General features: G+C 47.8%; 2 protein-coding genes across 5 annotated transcripts in view; one reads left to right on the top strand and one right to left on the bottom strand.

The window, feature by feature from the left end:
• The first annotated feature begins 529 nt into the window (after positions 1 to 529).
• chid1 (chitinase domain containing 1) lies at positions 530 to 11,737 on the top strand. Its single transcript, XM_041276722.1, has 13 exons — positions 530 to 722; positions 1,919 to 2,052; positions 2,172 to 2,350; positions 2,552 to 2,679; positions 2,789 to 2,833; positions 3,648 to 3,754; positions 4,847 to 4,908; positions 5,674 to 5,766; positions 6,337 to 6,438; positions 6,570 to 6,725; positions 10,680 to 10,760; positions 10,850 to 10,892; positions 11,277 to 11,737. The coding sequence occupies exons 2-13, from the start codon at positions 1,936 to 1,938 to the stop codon at positions 11,373 to 11,375; spliced, it is 1,212 nt and encodes a 403-aa protein (XP_041132656.1). The 5' UTR covers positions 530 to 722; positions 1,919 to 1,935; the 3' UTR covers positions 11,376 to 11,737.
• A 4,421-nt stretch (positions 11,738 to 16,158) lies between these two features.
• Positions 16,159 to 23,053, bottom strand: part of tspan4a (tetraspanin 4a) — a 65,954-nt gene continuing 59,059 nt past the window's right edge. For all 4 annotated transcript variants that reach the window (XM_041276626.1, XM_041276628.1, XM_041276625.1 and 1 more), the window contains 4 exons: positions 21,114 to 21,215; positions 19,757 to 19,888; positions 19,450 to 19,533; positions 16,159 to 16,325 (listed from right to left, as the gene is read on the bottom strand). In XM_041276626.1, coding sequence (XP_041132560.1) covers positions 16,257 to 16,325; positions 19,450 to 19,533; positions 19,757 to 19,888; positions 21,114 to 21,215 — 387 coding nt within the window. In that variant the 3' untranslated portion in view covers positions 16,159 to 16,256. The remainder of the gene's footprint in view (positions 16,326 to 19,449; positions 19,534 to 19,756; positions 19,889 to 21,113; positions 21,216 to 23,053) is intronic.

Raw genomic sequence — 23,053 nt, 5'->3', positions numbered from 1 at the left:
CCCTTCACACTCCTCGGAGGACGAGTCACTGTAATCACGATCCGCATCATTACTGTCTTCAGTTTCTGACACATCCTTTTCCACTTCACTGCCTCTCTCCAGCTCTGATAGCATTTCTTTGACTGAGAACCCCTTACAACTTCTTTATCAGAGAAGCTGTTACTGGCTGAGAAAACAAGCCTCTAGTAACCTTGCCTTTTAGAGATTTGTATTGACCTTGTTTATAAACATCTCTCCAGACAGGCGCAGCCATAACCAGACATCATCATAATAATAATAATAATAATAATAATAATATAATAATAATAGCAGCACAAAAGACACAAGAACAATGCCATATAAGGTAAAGAAAGGCGGCATTCTAGACTGGAACTGGAAGCAGAGCTAAAAACAGATGTGAACAAACGCTCGCCGATGACGTCTGGCTTCGTATCTAGCGCGCTGGTGCCATCTGGTGGTCAGAAATCAAATCGCTTTTTGTTTTTTTTAATTATTATTTTGTATCGGCGGATTTAAAAAGTGCGGAGGAAGGGGGCGTGTTTCGGGCTGGCGAATCGGAAAGACTTCCTGTTGCGTGCTGCTGTCTTGCTGTTCGTGTAGTTTAGAGCGATTTAAAACAATTTCTTAAACAAGATTAATTTAAATACAATTTAAAAAAGGGGGCGACTTCTGTATAAAACTGCACGCAAAGCGAGTTGTGAGGTTTAATACCGTGAGCACAGGTACACTGATTCTGTTCTTGTGATGTGTTATTGTTAATTAATGGTCTGTATGTATTTCTGACAGGTGTGCGTGCTCGCTGTGTAACACCGACATAGAAAGTGTGTTTATACTGGGAGTCTGGGGTTAGACTTGTTTTGCATAGGAATTCATTTTACATTATCGTTTGTTTTTGACATTACACACAATAATATTAGCTTCGCAAAGGTGGATTCCAAATACAGCAGTCTGCCAGTAAGAGACGATGCGCCTCCTGTGTTTGAATGGCGTATTTGCAGTTTAACGTGAGTCTCTGTATCGGTAACATTCTCAAAGCGGCCAAGTGTTTCCGGGGGGCGGTTTGTTTGTGCTGCAGTCGCTGGATAGTTCTACTATTAAATATTAAACTGAACTTCATATAAACAGGCCGTACCTCTCCCTGCAGCTTCCTTTTGAGGAATGTAAAAAATGTACTGGGTTTCTCTCTCTCTCTCTCTCTCTCTCTCTCTCTCTCTGTGTTGTGTCTCTCTCTCTCTCTCTCCTGTGTCTCTCCCAGTCCCAGTCTCTGATGTACTGGGTGTTTGTGTTCCCAGTTTCCCGTAGTGCTGATATGAAGGCTGTGTTTGTGGTTCTCTCTCTCCCTGTGTCTCTCCCAGTCCCAGTCTCTGATGTACTGGGTGTTTGTGTTCCCAGTTTCCCGTAGTGCTGATATGAAGGCTGTGTTTGTGGTTCTCTCTCTCTCTCCCTGTGTCTCTCCCAGTCCCAGTCTCTGATGTACTGGGTGTTTGTGTTCCCAGTTTCCCGTAGTGCTGATATGAAGGCTGTGTTTGTGGTTCTCTCTCTCTCTCCCTGTGTCTCTCCCAGTCCCAGTCTCTGATGTACTGGGTGTTTGTGTTCCCAGTTTCCCGTAGTGCTGATATGAAGGCTGTGTTTGTGGTTCTCTCTCTCTCTCTCTCCCTGTGTCTCTCCCAGTCCCAGTCTCTGATGTACTGGGTGTTTGTGTTCCCAGTTTCCCGTAATGCTGATATGGAGGCTGTGTTTGTGGTTCTCTCTCTCTCTCCCTGTGTCTCTGCCAGTCCCAGTCTCTGATGTACTGGGTGTTTGTGTTCCCAGTTTCCCGTAGTGCTGATATGAAGGCTGTGTTTGTGGTTCTCTCTCTCTCTCTCCCTGTGTCTCTGCCAGTCCCAGTCTCTGATGTACTGGGTGTTTGTGTTCCCAGTTTCCCGTAGTGCTGATATGAAGGCTGTGTTTGTGGTGCTCGCTCTCTCTCTCTCTCTGGCTGTCTTGTTGGTCGAAGCTACGCTGTCCAAGACCGACTCCAAGAAAGCCGCCGCCAAAAACCAGGAAAAAGAGGTGAGACCGTCCCCACCCCCTGGAGAGAGGATATAGCAGTGCTGTACTCAGACAGAGAGCTACTGTAGATAGATAGGCAGGCAGACCACTAGCCCTCTGACCCTCCTCCCGTCTCCTAGACCCAGCTGTCAGACCGACTGGCTCAGGACCGTGGCCTGGTGGTTACAGACCCCAAAGCGAAGGACATTGTCAGGGAGCATGGGCGCTACTGCGGGGACAAGGTGCGGGAGAGACAGCTCAGCGGTGCTGTGCTGGGGTACATCACTCCGGTGAGTACAGAGAGGGGGGGGTGGTGTGGGTACAGAGAGGGGGCGGTGTGGGTACAGAGAGGGACAATGTTGGTACAGAGAGGGGGCGGCGTGGGTATAGAGAGGGGGTGGCATGGGTACATCACTCCAGTGAGGTTCTGCTCAGTAAAGTGCGCATTGTTTTATAGTGGTTTGAAATGAGCTGGCACTCTCTCGGGGGGGGGGGTGTGGGGGCCAATGTCACCTTGAAGTACCAATGCTTACGACGTCGCTAAGGTGTTTGGCCCCAAGTTCACGATGGTGTCTCCGGTGTGGCTACAGATCCGGCGCCGTGGCCTGGAGTCGTTCCACGTGACTGGACTCCACGACGTGGACCAGGGTACGGGGACCGGGTTAAGATGGCTTGTCTTGTGATCATTTCAATATTACAACTCCTGGCATCTCATCATTTCAACAATAGATTTCAAATTGTTTTTTTTTTTTAACAGGCTGGATTAAAGCTGTAAGGAAAAGTTCCAAAAATATCCAGATTGGTGAGTAATGTTGACACTAATGATAAGACATTAGAAGACTTCAGAATGCAGCTTCATTATTCATTAGCGCTGTGTGCTTAGTTTGACATTCCTGTTATGTGTCGTTTCTATTTGACCTGACACTGCCCCCCCCCCCGTAATATTTAATGACTTCTCCTAGGCTGGGGGGGGGGGGGGTCACAAACTCATAAACAGAAAATAAGAGCTTTGAGATATTTATTATTTTTTGAGCTGATCTCGTTTTGTACGCATGAGGACAATACAATGCTTTCACTCAGTCTTGTAGTAGTATTATTATTATTATTATTATTATGATGTCAGGTTATGGCTGCATCTGTCTGGAGAGATGTTTATAAACAAGGTCAATACAAATCTCTACCAGGCAGAGGTTAGAGAGACTCGTTTTCTCTGCCAGTAACAGCATCTCTGATAAAGACGAGTAGCTGCTAGTCTGTGGAATACACACACACACTGGCAGGGCTGTATTTCCAGACACTCTGACACTGTAACACTTTCCATTCATTTCTGATACTGAACACCTAAGAGCAGAAGCTGTGCAGGAGAAAAGCACGATGGGATCAGTTCAAGACTGTTTCATTGTGTTTGAAATTGCACCGGGACAATACGAGCCGAGCAGAACAGACGTGACTAAACTCTGAACAGAATAGGAGGGGACAATATGACCCGAATATTACAGACATGTCTAAACTCTGAGCTTGGTAGGAAGGCTTTTGGGTAGCTGGTTCCCAGCTGTCTTTAACTGCGTTCCTGTTTCTTGTTGCGACGGCTGCATGGGTGGGCTCTTTCGCTGCAGTGCCACGCTTGCTGTTTGACGGCTGGACTCTGCAGGACTTCGAGAGCGTGTTTCAGAGCGAGGACGAGATCGAGGAGCTGGGCAAAGAGATGGTGGAGGGGGCCAAGGTACCAGCATAGACTTCAAAACAATGGTCTGTCGCTTTGTGGTGTTTCAGCTTTCAGCCTGTAGGTGGCAGTATTGGCAAGCAAATGCACAATGGCAATGTGTTTGTCAGTTGTATAAAACTTCATCTAACCACTGAGCTCCTCAAACCCACTGCCTTCCACACTGCAGCCCAGCGCTTTCTTTATCTAACCACTGAGCTCCTCAAACCCACTGCCTTCCACGCTGCAGCCCAGCGCTTTCTTTATCTAACCACTGAGCTCCTCAAACCCACTGCCTTCCACACTGCAGCCCAGCGCTTTCTTTATCTAACCACTGAGCTCCTCAAACCCACTGCCTTCCACACTGCAGCCCAGCGCTTTCTTTATCTAACCACTGAGCTCCTCAAACCCACTGCCTCCACACTGCAGCCCACTGCACTGAGCTCCTCAAACCCACTGCCTTCCACGCTGCAGCCCAGCGCTTTCTTTATCTAACCACTGAGCTCCTCAAACCCACTGCCTTCCACGCTGCAGCCCAGCGCTTTCTTTATCTAACCACTGAGCTCCTCAAACCCACTGCCTTCCACACTGCAGCCCAGCGCTTTCTTTATCCAACCACTGAGCTCCTCAAACCCACTGCCTTCCACACTGCAGCCCGGTGCTTTCTTTTTTTCTTTTTCTCTTCCTCTAATCGCTGAGCTAATTAATTTGCATAAAGCGATTATTGTTTTTAATGTGGCAGTAATTACTGTGATGAATGTTCTCCAGCCTAGACAGTGACAAGAGCGCAGTGCTGTGTTTTAATAGGAGGGGCAAATCACCTAAAAAACAGTTAACCCTGTAGGTCTAGCTTGGGTCTCATCTGTTTCTGTGCCTGATGCTGTATCTGGGGTGAAGGACATGAGGCAACATGAGGGGAGACTGGCTTTGAAAACTTGCTCCGAGGAAGTGCCTCTTTTTACTTGTAAACAGTTTTGCAGAGAGAGTGAATGTGGGAGTGTGAGTCTGTAAGAGAGTGTGTGTGTGTGTGTCTGCTTGTTCTCTGTACTCTGTATTAGCTCAATCTGCTTGTTTCTGCTCACCTGGCTGGGTTTCCTGTGTGTGTCTCTCAAGGCCGAACGGTTTGACGGCTTCGTCCTCGAGATGTGGAGTCAGCTGGGAGGTCAGAAGCGGACGTGAGTATTCCTCCCTGAGATTCAGCTCTATAGAGGAGAGCACTGACTGGAAGAGCATTGGGACGGAGGCTGCCTGCCTGCCTGCCTGCCTGTCTCTCTGTCTCCCTGCCTGCCTGTCTGTCTCTCTATCCGCCTGCCTGTCTGTCTCTCTATCCGCCTGCCTGTCTTGTCTCTCTGTCTGCCTGTCTGTCTGTATGTCTCTGTGTCTGTCTCTGTCTGCCTGCCTGTGAGAGCCCTGCACTGCACTCCCCAGCTCCCTAACCATGTGATTGATGGAGACGCCTCGTCTTAGTCTGGAGAGACAGCTGTTTGTTAGGCACCGTCTCGCTCATAGGTGTTTCAGCCTGCTGTAATTGGGCAGGAATCGCAAAGCAGTCATTCCTCGCTATCTCTCTTTTCATCTATTTCTATCTATATTTTTACTACTCCTTTTACTGTCGCCAAGTGAATTTTGCTGGGTTTTTTTTCATGTCTTTTGCGTTTGTCTTCAAGTGTATTTGTTTTGCTTTGAGTAATGCTCTCTTCCCTTGTGAAAGTTGGAACACAGCACAGTGTAGTAAAGCACAAGCTTTATAAAGAACAGTGAGGTGAGGTAAAGCATATTCAAACACATGGCAAGCCAGGGTGACTGTGGGAACATGGGAAGACCTGCAGAAACACCATGGCAATCTTTTCTAAGGGCTCTCCTGTTCCAGATGTATGTTAGCAGAGTTGTGCTGTCCAGTTTCCCCCCCTGCCTCACTCTCACTCCTCTCCCCCCTGCAGGGAGCTGGTTCACCTGGTCACTCACCTGTGCGAAGCACTGCGTAGCGCTCAACTCACCTGCATCCTGGTCATCCCCCCCGCCATCGGCCCCGGGTACGCACTGCACCGTCGTTCTTTAACTGTCAGGGACTGTGCACAACTATAACATTGGCAGGGAGGGAGAGAGTCCATGGGTACCTGCTTCTTTCAATTAAGTGTGTGTGTGTGTGTGTGTGAGCGCGCAAGAGAACCAGTGAGAGAATCGGGAGAGAAGGAGAGGGAGCTTCAGGAAAAGATAGGGTAGGCGATACATGAGGGAGATGTTTTATAGATTGGATGGCTCACTAGTGGAGCTCTATACAAGGCTCTGCATCGATCACAGCTTTACAAAGCACAGCTGTGCTGTGCCGCTCTGCACTAATGGAGGGAGCGACTGCACTCCCCGGCACAGAGACACAGCTGGGGCAAGAAACTGCAACCCCACCTTTCTTGTGTCTGAGCTTGTGTGTGTGTGTGTGTGTGTGTGCGTGCGTGCGTGCATCCATCACTGCGTGTCTTTCTGAACCTGGCTTGAAAAACGCCTTGTTTAAATTCCTGGCCGCCACTAGTCATTAATTTCTTTGAAGACTGAGCTGTGCTGCCTTCTGCAGGCTCTCTTTCCTACGCCTCTCTGTTCTCTTGCAGGACCAACCAGCCCGGCATGTTTGGGAAGCCAGAGTTTGACCAGCTGGCTCACATTGTAGACGGATTCAGCCTCATGACCTACGACTTCAGCAGCCCAGGGAGGTGAGGAAACTGTGGACTGGGGTGCAAAAAAACCACAAAAAAAACCTATATATATATATACACACATTAACTTTCAACTTCCCTATCTCATATACTGGGCGCTATCTCTGTCTGTTTCTCTCTCTCCCCAGGCCTGGTCCCAGCTCCCCTGTGCCCTGGGTTCGATCCTGTGTGCAGCTGCTGGATCCCCAGTCCCAGTGGAGGAGTAAGATCCTTCTGGGGCTCAACTTCTACGGCATGGACTTCTCTGTAGCGGGGGGCGAGATGGATCCAGTCTTGGGGCGCAGGTACAGTACGCACAGATCCGGGGGTACCCCCTGTCCATCCAAACAGGCGGAGTGTGTTCCAGGTACCCAGAGAGGCGGAGAGACTCACCCCCAGGGTTTTTGTCGATCTTCATTATATTTGACAGAGAGAGAGAGAATTGTTTAAACAGAGGAGAGGAGCGGAGCAGAGAGCTGCCAGCAATGAGGGATAGGAGGAGAGAGACAGAGAGAGAGAGAGAGAGGGGAGTAGACATTTCCATGTCAGATTGTAGTTTATATTTGTATATGTTTCTGTTCTATTTGCCACATTCGCTTTGGCAGAGGGGAAGGGGAGTAGAGAGATTTCCACCCTTTCCATGGGGAGAGAGGCAGTCAGGTTCCTACTTGGACATTAATCAACACTCTCACGCAGGCATGCACACACACACACTCTCACGCAGGCATGCACGCACACACACTCTCACGCAGGCATGCACGCACACACACTCTCACGCAGGCATGCACGCACACACACTCTCACGCAGGCGTGCACGCGCACACACACTCTCACGCAGGCGTGCACGCGCACACACACTCTCACGCAGGCGTGCACGCGCACACACACTCTCACGCAGGCGTGCACGCGCACACACACTCTCACGCAGGCGTGCACGCACACACACTCTCACGCAGGCATGCACGCACACACACTCTCACGCAGGCATGCACGCACACACACACTCACGCAGGCATGCACGCACACACACACTCACGCAGGCATGCACGCACACACACACTCTCACGCAGGCATGCACGCACACACACTCTCACGCAGGCATGCACGCACACACACTCTCACGCAGGCATGCACGCACACACACTCTCACGCAGGCATGCACGCACACACGCTCTCACGCAGGCATGCACGCACACACGCTCTCACGCAGGCATGCACGCACACACGCTCTCACGCAGGCATGCACGCACACACGCTCTCACGCAGGCATGCACGCACACACACACTCACGCAGGCATGCACGCACTCATGCACTCACTCACACACACACTCATGTACACACACACATTCTTACGCACTCACTCAAGTTCTCCTTAAGATGCAGCAGGAGGATGGAGTGGGCTGCAGTATTTTGTAATTGAAAGTAAATCCTCTTCTACAGGGAGCTGAGCAGCGAGATGCCCCGACCTCCCCTCACTCATAGAAAACAACAACAAAAGCAATTTGTATGGAAAACAGTTGGAGGCTGAAAGCCGCAAAGAAACCAGAGGAAGTGACTGAAACTAATTGGCCTGGTTAACAACGGCAGAAGAACGAATCAATACTGTTACCAGCCATTAAGCAAAAACATTCGCTCTGCCGCCCGGCTCTGCCTGCTTTCCAACTTACAAGTTAACCCTGTCTCTCATATCTGTTAACGCGTCCAGTTGACCCTGTCTCTCATATCTGTTAACGCGTCCAGTTGACCCTGTCTCTCATATCTGTTAACGCGTCCAGTTGACCCTGTCTCTCATATCTGTTAACGCGTCCAGTTGACCCTGTCTCTCATATCTGTTAACACGTCCAGTTGACCCTGTCTCTCATATCTGTTAACGCGTCCACTCGACCTTGCCTCTCATTGGTAAAAGATTGTTTCTCTCGTGAGGTCCGATTCCTGTCGAGTTACATCCACCTGCAAACTGGCAACACGTGAATGGAAAGGGGCTAGACTTTAAAAACAAAAAACGATTCCTTCGCTGTCGGGAGTTTCACTGCTTTCTTGCTGCCCTCTCGTGTGACCTTTTTTGTTCTGCAGAGTTCTTTTATTTTTTTCCTGTGAAGGCATTTTTCTTTCTCTCTTTTTCTCTTTATTTATTGATGCTTCTTTTTTCTTGGTGCCGTGCTGCTGTGGGTGTTTCATCCATCACTGTAACAATAGTGCTAAATTCTGCAATACTAAAATAAAAAAAAAAAAAATTATTTTTTATTTAAAGACATTGGGAAGGGCTGCTATTAAAGCACTTGTTATTGAGTTTACTGAGTTTCTTTGAGTCTTCGAACAGACAGAACCCAAACAGAAGTCTCTCCTGTCTAGGGGTGTAAGAGTTCTGTATACCAATGAATTGAGAGCCTTTGAAATTCAGACCTCCTTTTCGTGTGCCTGCGTTGCCCGCACACCGCGCTCCCGCCCTGCTCACCTCCGTACACCTTGTACTTGCCCTGGGCTCGCTAAGCAGGCGGATTTTGATTATTTATTTAAACAGAGAGGTTTTAATTATTGATGACCCTTTTTGTGGGAGGTCGGAGCAGGTTTGCGTCGTGCTGAGGCTGCCGTGTCCTCAAGGCAGTCGGAGAGAGGAAAGTGCTCGGAGTGCAGATGCGCTTTAAAGGCTGTTTATTAATTTAGTTAAATTTAGCCCCCAGATTGGAACCTAACCCGTTACACACACGCATGCACGCACACACTTTGTCAGAGTGAGCGAGGGGGTAGTCAAGCCAGCATAGGCAACTTTCCTCCCCTGAATAAAAGCCAGCGTTGATTATGAAAAGAACCAGGGAAATTGTGCTGAGGTCTGAAGCCTGTCTCACTGACTCCCTGACCAGCGAAACAGAATATATCTCTCGCTCTCTCCTCCTCTCCACCTCGGAACGCACTTCTCGAGATAATTAGATGATTTTTTATTTTATTTTTTTTGTGTCTGACGTTGCTTTTTTTTTTTTTTTTTCAGTGGTGGTTTAAGTAGACTGTTCCTGAAGTATTGAAATCTTCTTTGCGTGCAGGTGGCCTCAGTTTTTGCAATCCTAAGTTTTAAAATCTCCCTTCCAGCTGTGAGTGTGTGTTGGAAAGCTCATCTCCCCTTTTTCTTTTGCTCAGCGTTGGTAAGTCTTCTTTGGAAAGCACTGCTGTTTCAGCTCCTTGCCGATTCCAGTGGCGCTGGCATGAGGTGTGTGCGCCCTGTCTCGGCTAATTGCTTGTGTGTTGAGGCACGGCGTGTCATGTGGGCTGTTAGCAGGTGGTGCTTGCTGAGGCTGCCCTTGCACCTCTGCTTAATGGAGCTCAGTTACTCAAACCTGCAGGGGCTGTGTGCCTGTCTGCCTGTCTCCCTGATTTACAGTGGCAGAGCTGCAGCAACGTAACTAGCTGTTCTCCCTGCCCACACACTGTGTGAGCTCGTGCTGTGCACAGCACAGCTAGGATTTCTGATTTTAGCTGTTCAGGTTTAAGCTGTATTGATATGTTTAAAACTGGATCCAGACAACAAACTTCTGCTGAAATTGTACTATACTTTTGGTACTGCATCACAGAACGCCTACTGTGAAGGGGGCCCAGCTCCTGTTCATTGGTGGAAGTAGGGAATTTGCACTCCCTCTAGGTGGAGTTCCACTCGCAGTGGGCAGGTGTTTGCTAAGTATATTGATGCTCGTAACCAGTATAATGCTATTGTATCCTGTGCTGCTTTTTCATTGGTTTATTCCTGAGTAAGACTGTCTTGGTTGAGCTCACCTGAAGACAATGCCTGACTGTTTTTGAAGAAGGAATTGAAGACTGCCCCGACAAGCTCAGGGCACATTCATTAAGTCAATTAGGCGATTTGTTAATTTCATTGTTTGTTTGCTGCACTGTCGAGAAACGCAAAAGGTCTGAATTGGTGGTCCCGAAAATGGAAGCCCCCTCTCTCTGGGTGTGCCCCCCCTCTTCATTCCCTCCTCCGTCCCTCTGATTTCACGAGCGTTTCTCTCTCCCTCTTTCTTGCTGCGCTGTGCTAGATTATTCCTGGCCGCTAATTAGTCGACACTAATTAGTGTTAAATTTGGCGCCGAGTGTGGCCCTGCCATAGACAGGGCAGCGAGCAACGGGGCTAAAAAAAATGGTATAAAACAGTTTTCCAGCTGTGATGATGTGAACCAGAGTAAAAAACACACGTGTCTGCATTTCAAAAGCACTGAGTCTGAAATAACGTGAAGCATCTTCTCTCCCTCTCCTCTCCGCCCTCCTCCAGGTATGTGGAGATCCTGAAAGACCACAAGCCCAAGCTGCACTGGGATGAGCAGGTGTCCGAACACTACTTTGAGTACAAGAAGTGAGTCACTCCAACGAAACCACAGTCTTGCACATGCACCAACACCCACCTGCGCACTCATGAATTCATTTTCCTTCTTGTTTTTCCAGGAGTAGTGGTGGGAAGCATGTTGTGTTCTACCCCTCCCTGAAGGTAAGGCAGCCTGTTCTGATTGCTAACCCAGCGTGTTCCAGAAGGACGGGTCTGTGGGTCTCTGTCTCACTCTGCCTGTCTGTCTCACTCACTCTCACTCTGTGTCTCACTCTGTGTCACTGTGTCTCACTCTCTGTCACTCTGGGTCACTCTGGGTCTCTGTCTCTCACTCTGGTTCTCTCTGTCTCACACTGTCACTGGGTCTCACTCTGTCATTGTGGGTCTCTGTGTCTCTGTCTCACTCTGGGTCTCGCTCTTGTCTCAGTCTGTGCAGGTGCGTTTGGAGCTGGCTGTGGAGCTGGGCACGGGGGTGTCAGTGTGGGTCTCACTCTGCATCACTCTGGGTTTCTCTGTGTGTCTCTCTGAGTCTCGCTCTTGTCTCAGTCTGTGCAGGTGCGTTTGGAGCTGGCTGTGGAGCTGGGCACAGGGGTGTCTGTGTGGGAGCTGGGGCAAGGGCTCGATTATTTCTACGATCTGTTCTGAGGAGCCGTGGGAAGGAAGGGGATGAGGACTCTGCAGCCTGAACCACTGCTCACACTGCATTGACCATTCACAGCAACCTACAAACAGACCGTGAACTGACCTTCCAGGCTGGAAAACACATTTATACACGCGTGCATGGATGCATTCAACATTCGCCAAACAGTGGTGAGAATTGTGAAGATACTGAAAGAAATGTAATAAACTCGGCGAAAGATGTTTCGACTAAAAGGCTTTCTCAGTTTCCTCAAGGCTGTAGACATTGAGAGAGGTTTGTTTTAGCGTTTTGTAAATTCAGTGCTATTTGAGAGTACAATGGTTGTGGAGGCTGTAATACCCCTTGATAAAACTGGAAGAAATCTTCAGCTCAGACTTCTGTGTCTTTGTCTGTCTCAGATGGGTTAAATTTCAGGAGTTATTTGAGCTAAATTACAGATGAATTGTTCTTTTTTTTATTTTATAATGCCCCCCCTTAACTTGTGCTGATGTTTGCCCCTGGTCTTTGTTTTTGACACCCTGGGCTGGCTGTCTCTTCACTGGGAGTCTGATACCTCAATGAGACTGCCTCTGGCTCTTATAGAATTACAGGCACTGTTTCTGGATGTTCGTTTGTAAAGAAAAAAAAAAAAAGGGATTCGTTGTCAGAAAGGAGTTTGTTGTGTTTGAGAGGTCAGTAAAAAAAATAAAAAATATTGAATTGGACACCTGCTCCGACCAGCCAGAACACTTGAGGGAGGAAACTCTACATTCTGTACAAGTGACTGACCAGCCCATGAAGAAGACTGAGGTGTCCTGACCCTACCGCTGAGTCTACTTCTGAGACCCGAGCACATCTCAATCCAAGAAGAGGAAGATGACGAAGACTCAACAGGTAGACCTGCCCCCTCTTGCTGGGATCAGGTGGGACTCCTGTTCAAGCTGAGTGATGAGCTCCAAGGAGGAGGAGGAGGAGAATTACAGAGCAAGGTGAGGCACACAGTCACGCAGCTCGTGAATTACACAGCAAGGTGAAGCACACAGTCACGCAGCTCGTGAATTACACAGCAAGGTGAAGCACACAGTCACGCAGCTCGTGAATTACACAGCAAGGTGAAGCACACAGTCACGCAGCTCGTGAATTACACAGCAAGGTGAAGCACACAGTCACGCAGCTCGTGAATTACACAGCAAGGTGAAGCACACAGTCACGCAGCTCGTGAATTACACAGCAAGGTGAAGCACACAGTCACGCAGCTCGTGAATTACACAGCAAGGTGAAGCACACAGTCACGCAGCTCGTGAATTACACAGCAAGGTGAAGCACACAGTCACGCAGCTCGTGAATTACACAGCAAGGTGAAGCACACAGTCACGCAGCTCGTGAATTACACAGCAAGGTGAAGCACACAGTCACGCAGCTCGTGAATTACACAGCAAGGTGAAGCACACAGTCACGCAGCTCGTGAATTACACAGCAAGGTGAAGCACACAGTCACGCAGCTCGTGAATTACACAGCAAGGTGAAGCACACAGTCACGCAGCTCGTGAATTACACAGCAAGGTGAAGCACACAGTCACGCAGCTCGTGAATTACACAGCAAGGTGAAGCACACAGTCACGCAGCTCGTGAATTACACAGCAAGGTGAAGCACACAGTCACGCAGCTCGTGAATTACACAGCAAGGTGAAGCACACAGTCACGCAGCTCGTGAATTACACAGCAAGGTGAAGCACACAGTCACGCAGCTCGTGAATTACACAGCAAGGTGAAGCACACAGTCACGCAGCTCGTGAATTACACAGCAAGGTGAAGCACACAGTCACGCAGCTCGTGAATTACACAGCAAGGTGAAGCACACAGTCACGCAGCTCGTGAATTACACAGCAAGGTGAAGCACACAGTCACGCAGCTCGTGAATTACACAGCAAGGTGAAGCACACAGTCACGCAGCTCGTGAATTACACAGCAAGGTGAAGCACACAGTCACGCAGCTCGTGAATTACACAGCAAGGTGAAGCACACAGTCACGCAGCTCGTGAATTACACAGCAAGGTGAAGCACACAGTCACGCAGCTCGTGAATTACACAGCAAGGTGAAGCACACAGTCACGCAGCTCGTGAATTACACAGCAAGGTGAAGCACACAGTCACGCAGCTCGTGAATTACACAGCAAGGTGAAGCACACAGTCACGCAGCTCGTGAATTACACAGCAAGGTGAAGCACACAGTCACGCAGCTCGTGAATTACACAGCAAGGTGAAGCACACAGTCACGCAGCTCGTGAATTACACAGCAAGGTGAAGCACACAGTCACGCAGCTCGTGAATTACACAGCAAGGTGAAGCACACAGTCACGCAGCTCGTGAATTACACAGCAAGGTGAAGCACACAGTCACGCAGCTCGTGAATTACACAGCAAGGTGAAGCACACAGTCACGCAGCTCGTGAATTACACAGCAAGGTGAAGCACACAGTCACGCAGCTCGTGAATTACACAGCAAGGTGAAGCACACAGTCACGCAGCTCGTGAATTACACAGCAAGGTGAAGCACACAGTCACGCAGCTCGTGAATTACACAGCAAGGTGAAGCACACAGTCACGCAGCTCGTGAATTACACAGCAAGGTGAAGCACACAGTCACGCAGGCAGTGGGTTATAATGATGGCTGTTGTCCACTAAGTCAGTCTGTTATTTCAACAGAGGAATATTACAATCAGGCAGTGCAGGCACGCCAGGGTGATTAATGAGCGTAGGAAAATGAAGTGCAGCTCCTTTGAGCTGATGAAAATATTAATAGTTGTAATAATAATAGCGAGCAGGGGCTGTGTTGATAAGAAGGTAATTAAAAGGGAAGGTACAGCACCCAGGACGGGCTTTATCACCAGATAGCCCCCCTCTCTCCTGCCTCCATCCCAGGGGGTTTCATGGAAGAAAGCAGTCTGAGGGAGAGAAAGGAGATGGAGAAGTGGAGGAGGGAAAGGTAGCTTTTGTCTTGTCCTGGAATTTTTTTTTATTTTTTTTTTAATCAAAATACAAATAAAATCTTCTCTGTTCTGTGCAGCAGTAAAGCATGCTTCGATTAATCTCAGTGTGTTTTTAAAAACTGGAAATTAAGCGAGACCAAGGCCAACAGCACAGGTAGAAATGACAGCTTTGTTTCTTTATTTCAGTAACTCTATCTAAAATATATTATATATATATATATATATATATATATATATATAAATTATATATATCAACTATCAAGACCTGGAACTTGTATTTTACAGTCACACGTGCACTGGGATGTCAGCTGTGTAGAAACCAAATCTGGTTTAGAATTGGTGCTCGGTCACCCTTCAGGGAGTCTCAGGGCAGAGCGGCCTCGCCGGATGTAGGTGCGCCAGGTCCTGAGTTTGCACAGCACGATGGGGGGGGGTGCGTACCACGCGGCTGCGCCGACTATCAAGTGAGTCCACTCGGTGAGTCTCACGGGGGGGGGGGGGGGGGGGGGGGGGGGGTGTCATAGTTTCATAGTTATGGGTGACTGTAGTTCTGAATCCTATCCCATTCATTTAAAGAAATGTGCCATTTTTTATTTGTATTTATTTGTTTTTATAGTGCTTTATACTGTAACTGAGTGGCAGGGGCACGTTTGCTGAGTTGAATATATGTGTGTTAAATGGGTGTCCCTGTGTGTGTATGCCCCTGGGGAAAGACAACATACTATGAGTAGGAACTCCTATGAATACGATATCCCCCTTTATCAGGTCTATTTTCTGAATATCAAAAAGACAAAATCTATAGTTTTATAATATCCTATATATAGATATATAGCAAGGATAAATCTATAATCAGTAACACATCATATATTAAAGATATCTATCACACACATATATGGATCTATAGATATAAAAAAATATTTGTGTGTGTGTAAACACACAATATTATAGAATATAATATATATATATCCTATATATATATATATTATATATATATATATATATATATATATATATATATTATTTTTTATTTTAACAGGAAAAAAATTGTCCTTTTAAATAAACAAATTGTTATCATTATAATTATTTAGTTGTCCAATAGTAATATTAAAAAACAGGTTTATATTTGTTTTTGGGGGAGATACACACCCCCTCTCGCGTCCCAGGGAGCGCAGGGTCCCTGTCTATCTGCCAGATAAAGGTGACACTCTGTGAACCCCTCAGAGAGGTCCCAGGTACTCCACACTCCATCCCTAGTATTTGTCCTAAAACATAAATCAAGGAATTCCTTAATTTTTAATTATATTTTTTTTTATAATATTCCCTCCAAAAAAAAAGCTATTATATAATATTATTTTAATGGTGCATAAAAAAGTCTGGACCCCCCCCAACCCTCATGCAACCTGCATTGAATACCTTAAAATATTTTCCCTTTAAGAGAAATGTGATAGCAGTATCACGCCACCAGGTGGCTCCACACACTGGGTACAAATCCCATAAACATCAAGGGGAAGGTTGCTTTTCATTATATTCACAAACTGCCCTGGGTTCAAAATAGAACTCCCCTTTCCCCTGTGTCCAGTGTTCTCCCTCCTCTTTGCTTCCAGTAGACCAATCAGATTGAAGCCGGTTGGAATCCTTGGCAGTAGGACTGTCCACCCTGTGTGGGCGGGGCCAGCTCAACCATGTGACTCCGTAGGTCTTCGGGTGGTGATCATAATGATGACGATAATTAAAGTCCATCGGAAATTGAAAACATGAACGAAACAAAGAGTAGTATTTAAAATGAATAATGATAATAACAAATAAAAAAAAAAACACAACGATGAAGACAGCAACATCGAAAAAAAATAACGACGGCAAGGCCGAAAAAAAATAACGATGCAGTCTGTATCCCAGAATGCAGTGCGTCCGGGGAACTCTAGGCGTAAAAGGTGTCTGTTTTCAGCACCTGGCAATACATCGTCATGGCAAAGACCAGACCCAACACCTGGGGGGGGGGGGGAAGAGGAGAGAGGACGTTCATTGTTTCGTTGATATTCAGCAGCAGTTTTTAGCTGTTGTGCTCCTTGCTTGCTTGCTCCATTGCGGTTGACAAAAGGCAGGTTGAAACACTGGATTGTTTTAAGTTTAAATTGAAAACATCACTTTTTTTTTTTTTTTTTTAAATGTACATAATTTTTTTTGGTTGTAGCTGGAGTGTATTGTACATGTGTAGGGTTCCTGTCCTTGAAGGTGTGAGGCTCTGTGTTAGTGTGTGTGGGGAGTGCCTCTGTGTTCGTGTGTGTTGCTGTGGGAGTGTCTCTGTGCTAGTGTGTGTTGCTGTGGGAATGAGACTCTGTGTTAGTGTCTCTGTGTTGGTGTGTGTTGCTGTGGGAATGAGGCTCTGTGTAGTGTGTCTGTGTTGGTGTGTGTTGCTGTGGGAATGAGGCTCTGTGTTAGTGTCTCTGTGTTGGTGTGTGTTGCTGTGGGAATGAGGCTCTGTGTTAGTGTGTGTTGCTGTGGGAATGAGGCTCTGTGTTAGTGTCTCTGTGTTGGTGTGTGTTGCTGTGGGAATGAGGCTCTGTGTTAGTGTCTCTGTGTTGGTGTGTGTTGCTGTGGGAATGAGGCTCTGTGTTAGTGTCTCTGTGTTGGTGTGTGTTGCTGTGGGAATGAGGCTCTGTGTTAGTGTCTCTTGGTGTGTGTTGCTGTGGGAATGAGGCTCTGTGTTAGTGTCTCTGTGTTGGTGTGTGTTGCTGTGGGAATGAGGCTCTGTGTTAGTGTCTCTGTGTTGGTGTGTGTTGCTGTGGGAATGAGGCTCTGTGTTAGTGTGTGTTGCTGTGGGAATGAGGCTCTGTGTTAGTGTCTCTGTGTTGGTGTGTGTTGCTGTGGGAATGAGGCTCTGTGTTAGTGTGTGTTGCTGTGGGAATGAGGCTCTGTGTGTGTGCTGTGGGTGTGAGGCTCTGGGAATGTTAGTGTCTCTGTGTTGGTGTGTGTTGCTGTGGGAATGAGGCTCTGTGTTAGTGTCTCTGTGTTGGTGTGTGTTGCTGTGGGAATGAGGCTCTGTGTTAGTGTCTCTGTGTTGGTGTGTGTTGCTGTGGGAATGAGGCTCTGTGTTAGTGTCTCTGTGTTGGTGTGTGTTGCTGTGGGAATGAGGCTCTGTGTTAGTGTCTCTGTGTTAGTGTGTGTTGCTGTGGGAATGAGGCTCTGTGTTAGTGTCTCTGTGTTGGTGTGTGTTGCTGTGGGAATGAGGCTCTGTGTTAGTGTCTCTGTGTTGGTGTGTGTTGCTGTGGGAATGAGGCTCTGTGTTAGTGTCTCTGTGTTGGTGTGTGTTGCTGTGGGAATGAGGCTCTGTGTTAGTGTCTCTGTGTTGGTGTGTGTTGCTGTGGGAATGAGGCTGTGTGTCTCTGTGTCTCTGTGTTGGTGTGTGTTGCTGTGGGAATGAGGCTCTGTGTTAGTGTGTCTGTGTTGGTGTGTGTTGCTGTGGGAGTGAGGCTCTGTGTTAGTGTCTCTGTGTTGGTGTGTGTTGCTGTGGGAATGAGGCTCTGTGTTAGTGTGTCTGTGTTGGTGTGTGTTGCTGTGGGAGTGAGGCTCTGTGTTAGTGTCTCTGTGTTGGTGTGTGTTGCTGTGGGAATGAGGCTCTGTGTTAGTGTCTCTGTGTTGGTGTGTGTTGCTGTGGGAATGAGGCTCTGTGTTAGTGTCTCTGTGTTGGTGTGTGTTGCTGTGGGAATGAGGCTCTGTGTTAGTGTCTCTGTGTTGGTGTGTGTTGGTGTGTGTTGCTGTGGGAATGAGGCTCTGTGTTAGTGTCTCTGTGTTGGTGTGTGTTGCTGTGGGAATGAGGCTCTGTGTTAGTGTCTCTGTGTTGGTGTGTGTTGCTGTGGGAATGAGGCTCTGTGTTAGTGTCTCTGTGTTGGTGTGTGTTGCTGTGGGAATGAGGCTCTGTGTTGGTGTGTCTCTGTTGGTGTGTGTTGCTGTGGTTATGTGTCTCTGTGTTAGTGTCTCTGTGTTGGTGTGTGTTGCTGTGGGAATGAGGCTCTGTGTTAGTGTCTCTGTGTTGGTGTGTGTTGCTGTGGGAATGAGGCTCTGTGTTAGTGTCTCTGTGTTAGTGTGTGTTGCTGTGGGAATGAGGCTCTGTTAATGTGTCTCTGTGTTAGTGTCTCTGTGTTGGTGTGTGTTGCTGTGGGAATGAGGCTCTGTGTTAGTGTCTCTGTGTTGGTGTGTGTTGCTGTGGGAATGAGGCTCTGTGTCAGTGTCTCTGTGGGGAGTGTCTCTGTGTTGGTGTGTGTTGCTGTGGGAATGAGGCTCTGTGTTAGTGTCTCTGTGTTGGTGTGTGTTGCTGTGGGAATGAGGCTCTGTGTTAGTGTCTCTGTGTTGGTGTGTGTTGCTGTGGGAATGAGGCTCTGTTAGTGTCTCTGTGTTGGTGTGTGTTGCTGTGGGAATGAGGCTCTGTGTTAGTGTCTCTGTGTTGGTGTGTGTTGCTGTGGGAATGAGGCTCTGTGTTGGTGTCTCTGTGTTGTGTGTGTGTTGCTGTGGGAATGAGGCTCTGTGTTGTGTCTCTGTGTTGGTGTGTGTTGCTGTGGGAATGAGGCTCTGTGTTAGTGTCTCTGTGTTAGTGTGTGTTGCTGTGGGAATGAGGCTCTGTGTTAGTGTGTGTTGCTGTGGGAATGAGGCTCTGTTAGTGTCTCTGTGTTAGTGTCTCTGTGTTGGTGTGTGTTGCTGTGGGAATGAGGCTCTGTGTTAGTGTCTCTGTGTTGGTGTGTGTTGCTGTGGGAATGAGGCTCTGTGTCAGTGTCTCTGTGGGTAGTGTCTCTGTGTTGGTGTGTGTTGCTGTGGGAATGAGGCTCTGTTAGTGTCTCTGTTGGTGTGTGTTGCGGTGGGAATGAGGCTCTGTGTTAGTGTCTCTGTGTTGGTGTGTGTTGCTGTGGGAATGAGGCTCTGTGTTAGTGTCTCTGTGTTGGTGTGTGTTGCTGTGGGAATGAGGCTCTGTGTTAGTGTGTGTTGCTGTGGGAATGAGGCTCTGTGTTAGTGTCTCTGTGTTGGTGTGTGTTGCTGTGGGAATGAGGCTCTGTTAGTGTCTCTGTGTTAGTGTCTCTGTGTTGGTGTGTGTTGCTGTGGGAATGAGGCTCTGTCCTGACCTGTATCAGTACAATGCACAGCCCGAAGATCCACACTGCAAGCAGGTTCTCCTGGAGCCAGACCTTCACTCGCTCGTAACAGGGCTGTGGAGACACAAGCAGGGCTCAGGATTGTACACACACACACTCCACTCACTCACTCCACTCGGGCACACACACGCACACACTCCAGCATAGTATTGTGTACTCGCACATACTCAGGTGCACGGTACAGTGTGCACTAACACTCTGTACAGCAGTGTGCAGTACTCAGTGTGCACTCACACTCACTCTCACTCTCAGTGTGCGGTACTCAGTGTGCACTCACAGCTTTCCACCAGGTCCCGGGCGAGTGCAGACCGCACCTCTGGCTGTACTCCAGGCAGCAGGAGTCGGGTACCTGCGTGGTGTTGTACACCTCGAACCAGTCCGTGTAGTTCGAGACCCCGCAGCACCGGAACTGAAACACAGAGAGAGTCGCTGCTGAGGGGACAAGACTACCGGCTTCTCATGGGTGTATCGACTGCTATGGTTTTCATCTACATTAGAGGCAAAAGGCTGGTGGGGAGAGTTTGATTTTTCCACTCCATTGGTGTTGAAGGAGAAATCCTGGCAGATTCAGTGCTGCCCCCTTCACACTCCTCGGAGGACGAGTCACTAATCACGATCCGCATCATTACTGTCTTCAGTTTCTGACACATCCTTTTCCACTTCACTGCCTCTCTCCAGCTCTGATAGCATTTGTTTGTCTGATAACCCCTTACAACTTCTTTATCAGAGAAGCTGTTACTGGCAGAGAAAACAAGCCTCTAGTAACCTCTGCCTTGTAGAGATTTGTATTGACTTTGTTTATAAACATCTCTCCAGACAGGTGCAGCCATAACCAGACATCAACATAATAATAATACAAGACTGAGTGAAAGCATTGTATTGTCCTCATGCATACAAAGCTACACAGATGAATACCTTGTGTCATATTGACCCGAGTCGTTCTGTTTGTAGACAAGAAAAAGAATATAAACGTCTCAAAGGCTCTTAACATAATAAAACATAATAGGAGTGTTAAAGTCCAGCAACGAAAGAAAATAATGAATCATTTAAACTTTAAAACAACGATGAAGGCAGCCAAAACATCAAAGGAAGGGAAAGAAAGGTGGGAGATAGAGAGGAGGAGACAGAGGGGGAGGTAGGAAAGAAACCGATCGCCCCTGTCCTGTGTGGGTTCACATTTCCAGCAGGTCTGGGGATAGAGAGAGAGAGAGTCAGACAGAGGGGGCTGGGGAAGAATCAATATGATATCTATCGCTGCACAGGATCAGGACTGAGGGGTGAACCTCAGTGCAGCACGCCTCTCTCCAGCACTTCATTGATTTCCGCCTTCTTGTGTTTCATTTCTCTGCAGCAGAAACTCGGAATCGCTCTTCATTATATATATATATATATATATATAAAAAAAAACCTAGTTTGAAAAATAGCGATGTGTGCGGCAAAACTTTGATTCCAACACAGAAATGTAACACTGGTGTGCAGTCAACTGCGCTTGGTTTTGGCAGCAGGGGGCGCTGTGCCTGTACCAAACCCCTTTCCTTCAATACAGCGAGCGCCGCTAATTTGCGCAGTTACACCGCAACCGTGCAGTCCTCCAAGCCCGCTTCCCTCACCAGGGGGCGCTGTGGGATACGTACGTCGGTCTGGATGATGCTCCAGGCGTTGGTCAGCCCGATGTTCCCCTCAGTGTCGTACAGCCACAGCCCCTCCTTCAGGTCAGCCTGCGCATAGCGGTCGATCTGCAAGGATGCATTCAATCACGTTAGCATGACTGTGCAGCGTATCGCATCATCAGTGCATTGCATCATCGGCGTATCGCATCATCAGCGTATCGCCTCATCAGTGCATTGCATCATAAGCGTATCGCATCATCAGCTCCTGGACTCCTCGCAGTCAAAGCAGCTGAACACGCTTCTCAAGATATAAGGCAGCACAGTATCTGGGTCACTGCAATAGGACAGCACTCAGAATGACTGCAGCATGTATGTGAACTGCAAACCTAAGCAGGTGAAACCTGCTTAACATGACAGACAGGGCGCCTGGGATGCAGTGTACTTGAGCCTTGATTATTAATCAGGCTTTATTAGTCGTGATGCATTGAGAGAAGACATTGCTCACCTCGCAGCCTCTCAGGCTATTACACAATGTAAACAGCCCCCTCTGTGCAGCGCAGCGGCTCTGGGATTGATAATAACCTGCCTTTACTCGGTCAAGCTGCGTTAGTCAGAGGCGGGGCTGGCCGTGTGTTTAACGATTGCTGAGGCGCCAGAGGACCTTGTCCATGGGAGAGCTGCTGAGCTAATGCTTCCTGTGAAATTACTGCAGGGCGCTAAAATACTGTCACGACCTGAGCATTGTTAATAAAACATTTCACGGGTCAGAGCTGGGGGATCCAAGAGCTAGCTGATTCATTACAGCACAGTATACAGAACTCAGTGCTGTACTGGGGATCTGAGAGCAGCTAATTTAATACAGTCTAGTATAGAGAACTCAGTGCTGTACTGGGGATCTGAGAGCCAGCTAATTCAATACAGTCTAGTATAGAGAACTCAGTGCTGTACTGGGGATCTGAGAGCCAGCTAATTCAATACAGTCTAGTATAGAGAACTCAGTGCTGTACTGGGGATCTGAGAGCCAGCTAATTCAATACAGTCTAGTATAGAGAACTCAGTGCTGTACTGGGGATCTGAGAGCAGCTAATTCAATACAGTCTAGTATAGAGAACTCAGTGCTGTACTGGGGATCTGAGAGCCAGCTAATTCAATACAGTCTAGTATACAGAACTCAGTGCTGTACTGGGGATCTGAGAGCCAGCTAATTCAATACAGTCTAGTATAGAGAACTCAGTGCTGTACTGGGGATCTGAGAGCCAGCTAATTCAATACAGTCTAGTATAGAGAACTCAGTGCTGTACTGGGGATCTGAGAGCAGCTAATTCAATACAGTCTAGTATAGAGAACTCAGTGCTGTACTGGGGATCTGAGAGCCAGCTAATTCAATACAGTCTAGTATAGAGAACTCAGTGCTGTACTGGGGATCTGAGAGCAGCTAATTCAATACAGTCTAGTATAGAGAACTCAGTGCTGTACTGGGGATCTGAGAGCCAGCTAATTCAATACAGTCTAGTATAGAGAACTCAGTGCTGTACTGGGGATCTGAGAGCAGCTAATTCAATACAGTCTAGTATAGAGAACTCAGTGCTGTACTGGGGATCTGAGAGCAGCTAATTCAATACAGTCTAGTATAGAGAACTCAGTGCTGTACTGGGGATCTGAGAGCAGCTAATTCAATACAGTCTAGTGTAGAGAACTCAGTGCTGTACTGGGGATCTGAGAGTCAGCTAATTCAATACAGTCTAGTATAGAGAACTCAGTGCTGTACTGGGGATCTGAGAGCCAGCTAATTCAATACAGTCTAGTATAGAGAACTCAGTGCTGTACTGGGGATCTGAGAGCCAGCTAATTCAATACAGTCTAGTATAGAGAACTCAGTGCTGTACTGGGGATCTGAGAGCAGCTAATTCAATACAGTCTAGTATAGAGAACTCAGTGCTGTACTGGGGATCTGAGAGCCAGCT

Source organism: Polyodon spathula, chromosome 17 (assembly GCF_017654505.1).
Source record: "Polyodon spathula isolate WHYD16114869_AA chromosome 17, ASM1765450v1, whole genome shotgun sequence".
Taxonomy (NCBI): domain Eukaryota; kingdom Metazoa; phylum Chordata; class Actinopteri; order Acipenseriformes; family Polyodontidae; genus Polyodon; species Polyodon spathula.
Note: the sequence above shows the minus strand (reverse complement) of the source record. Positions and strands in the feature narration are given on the sequence as shown.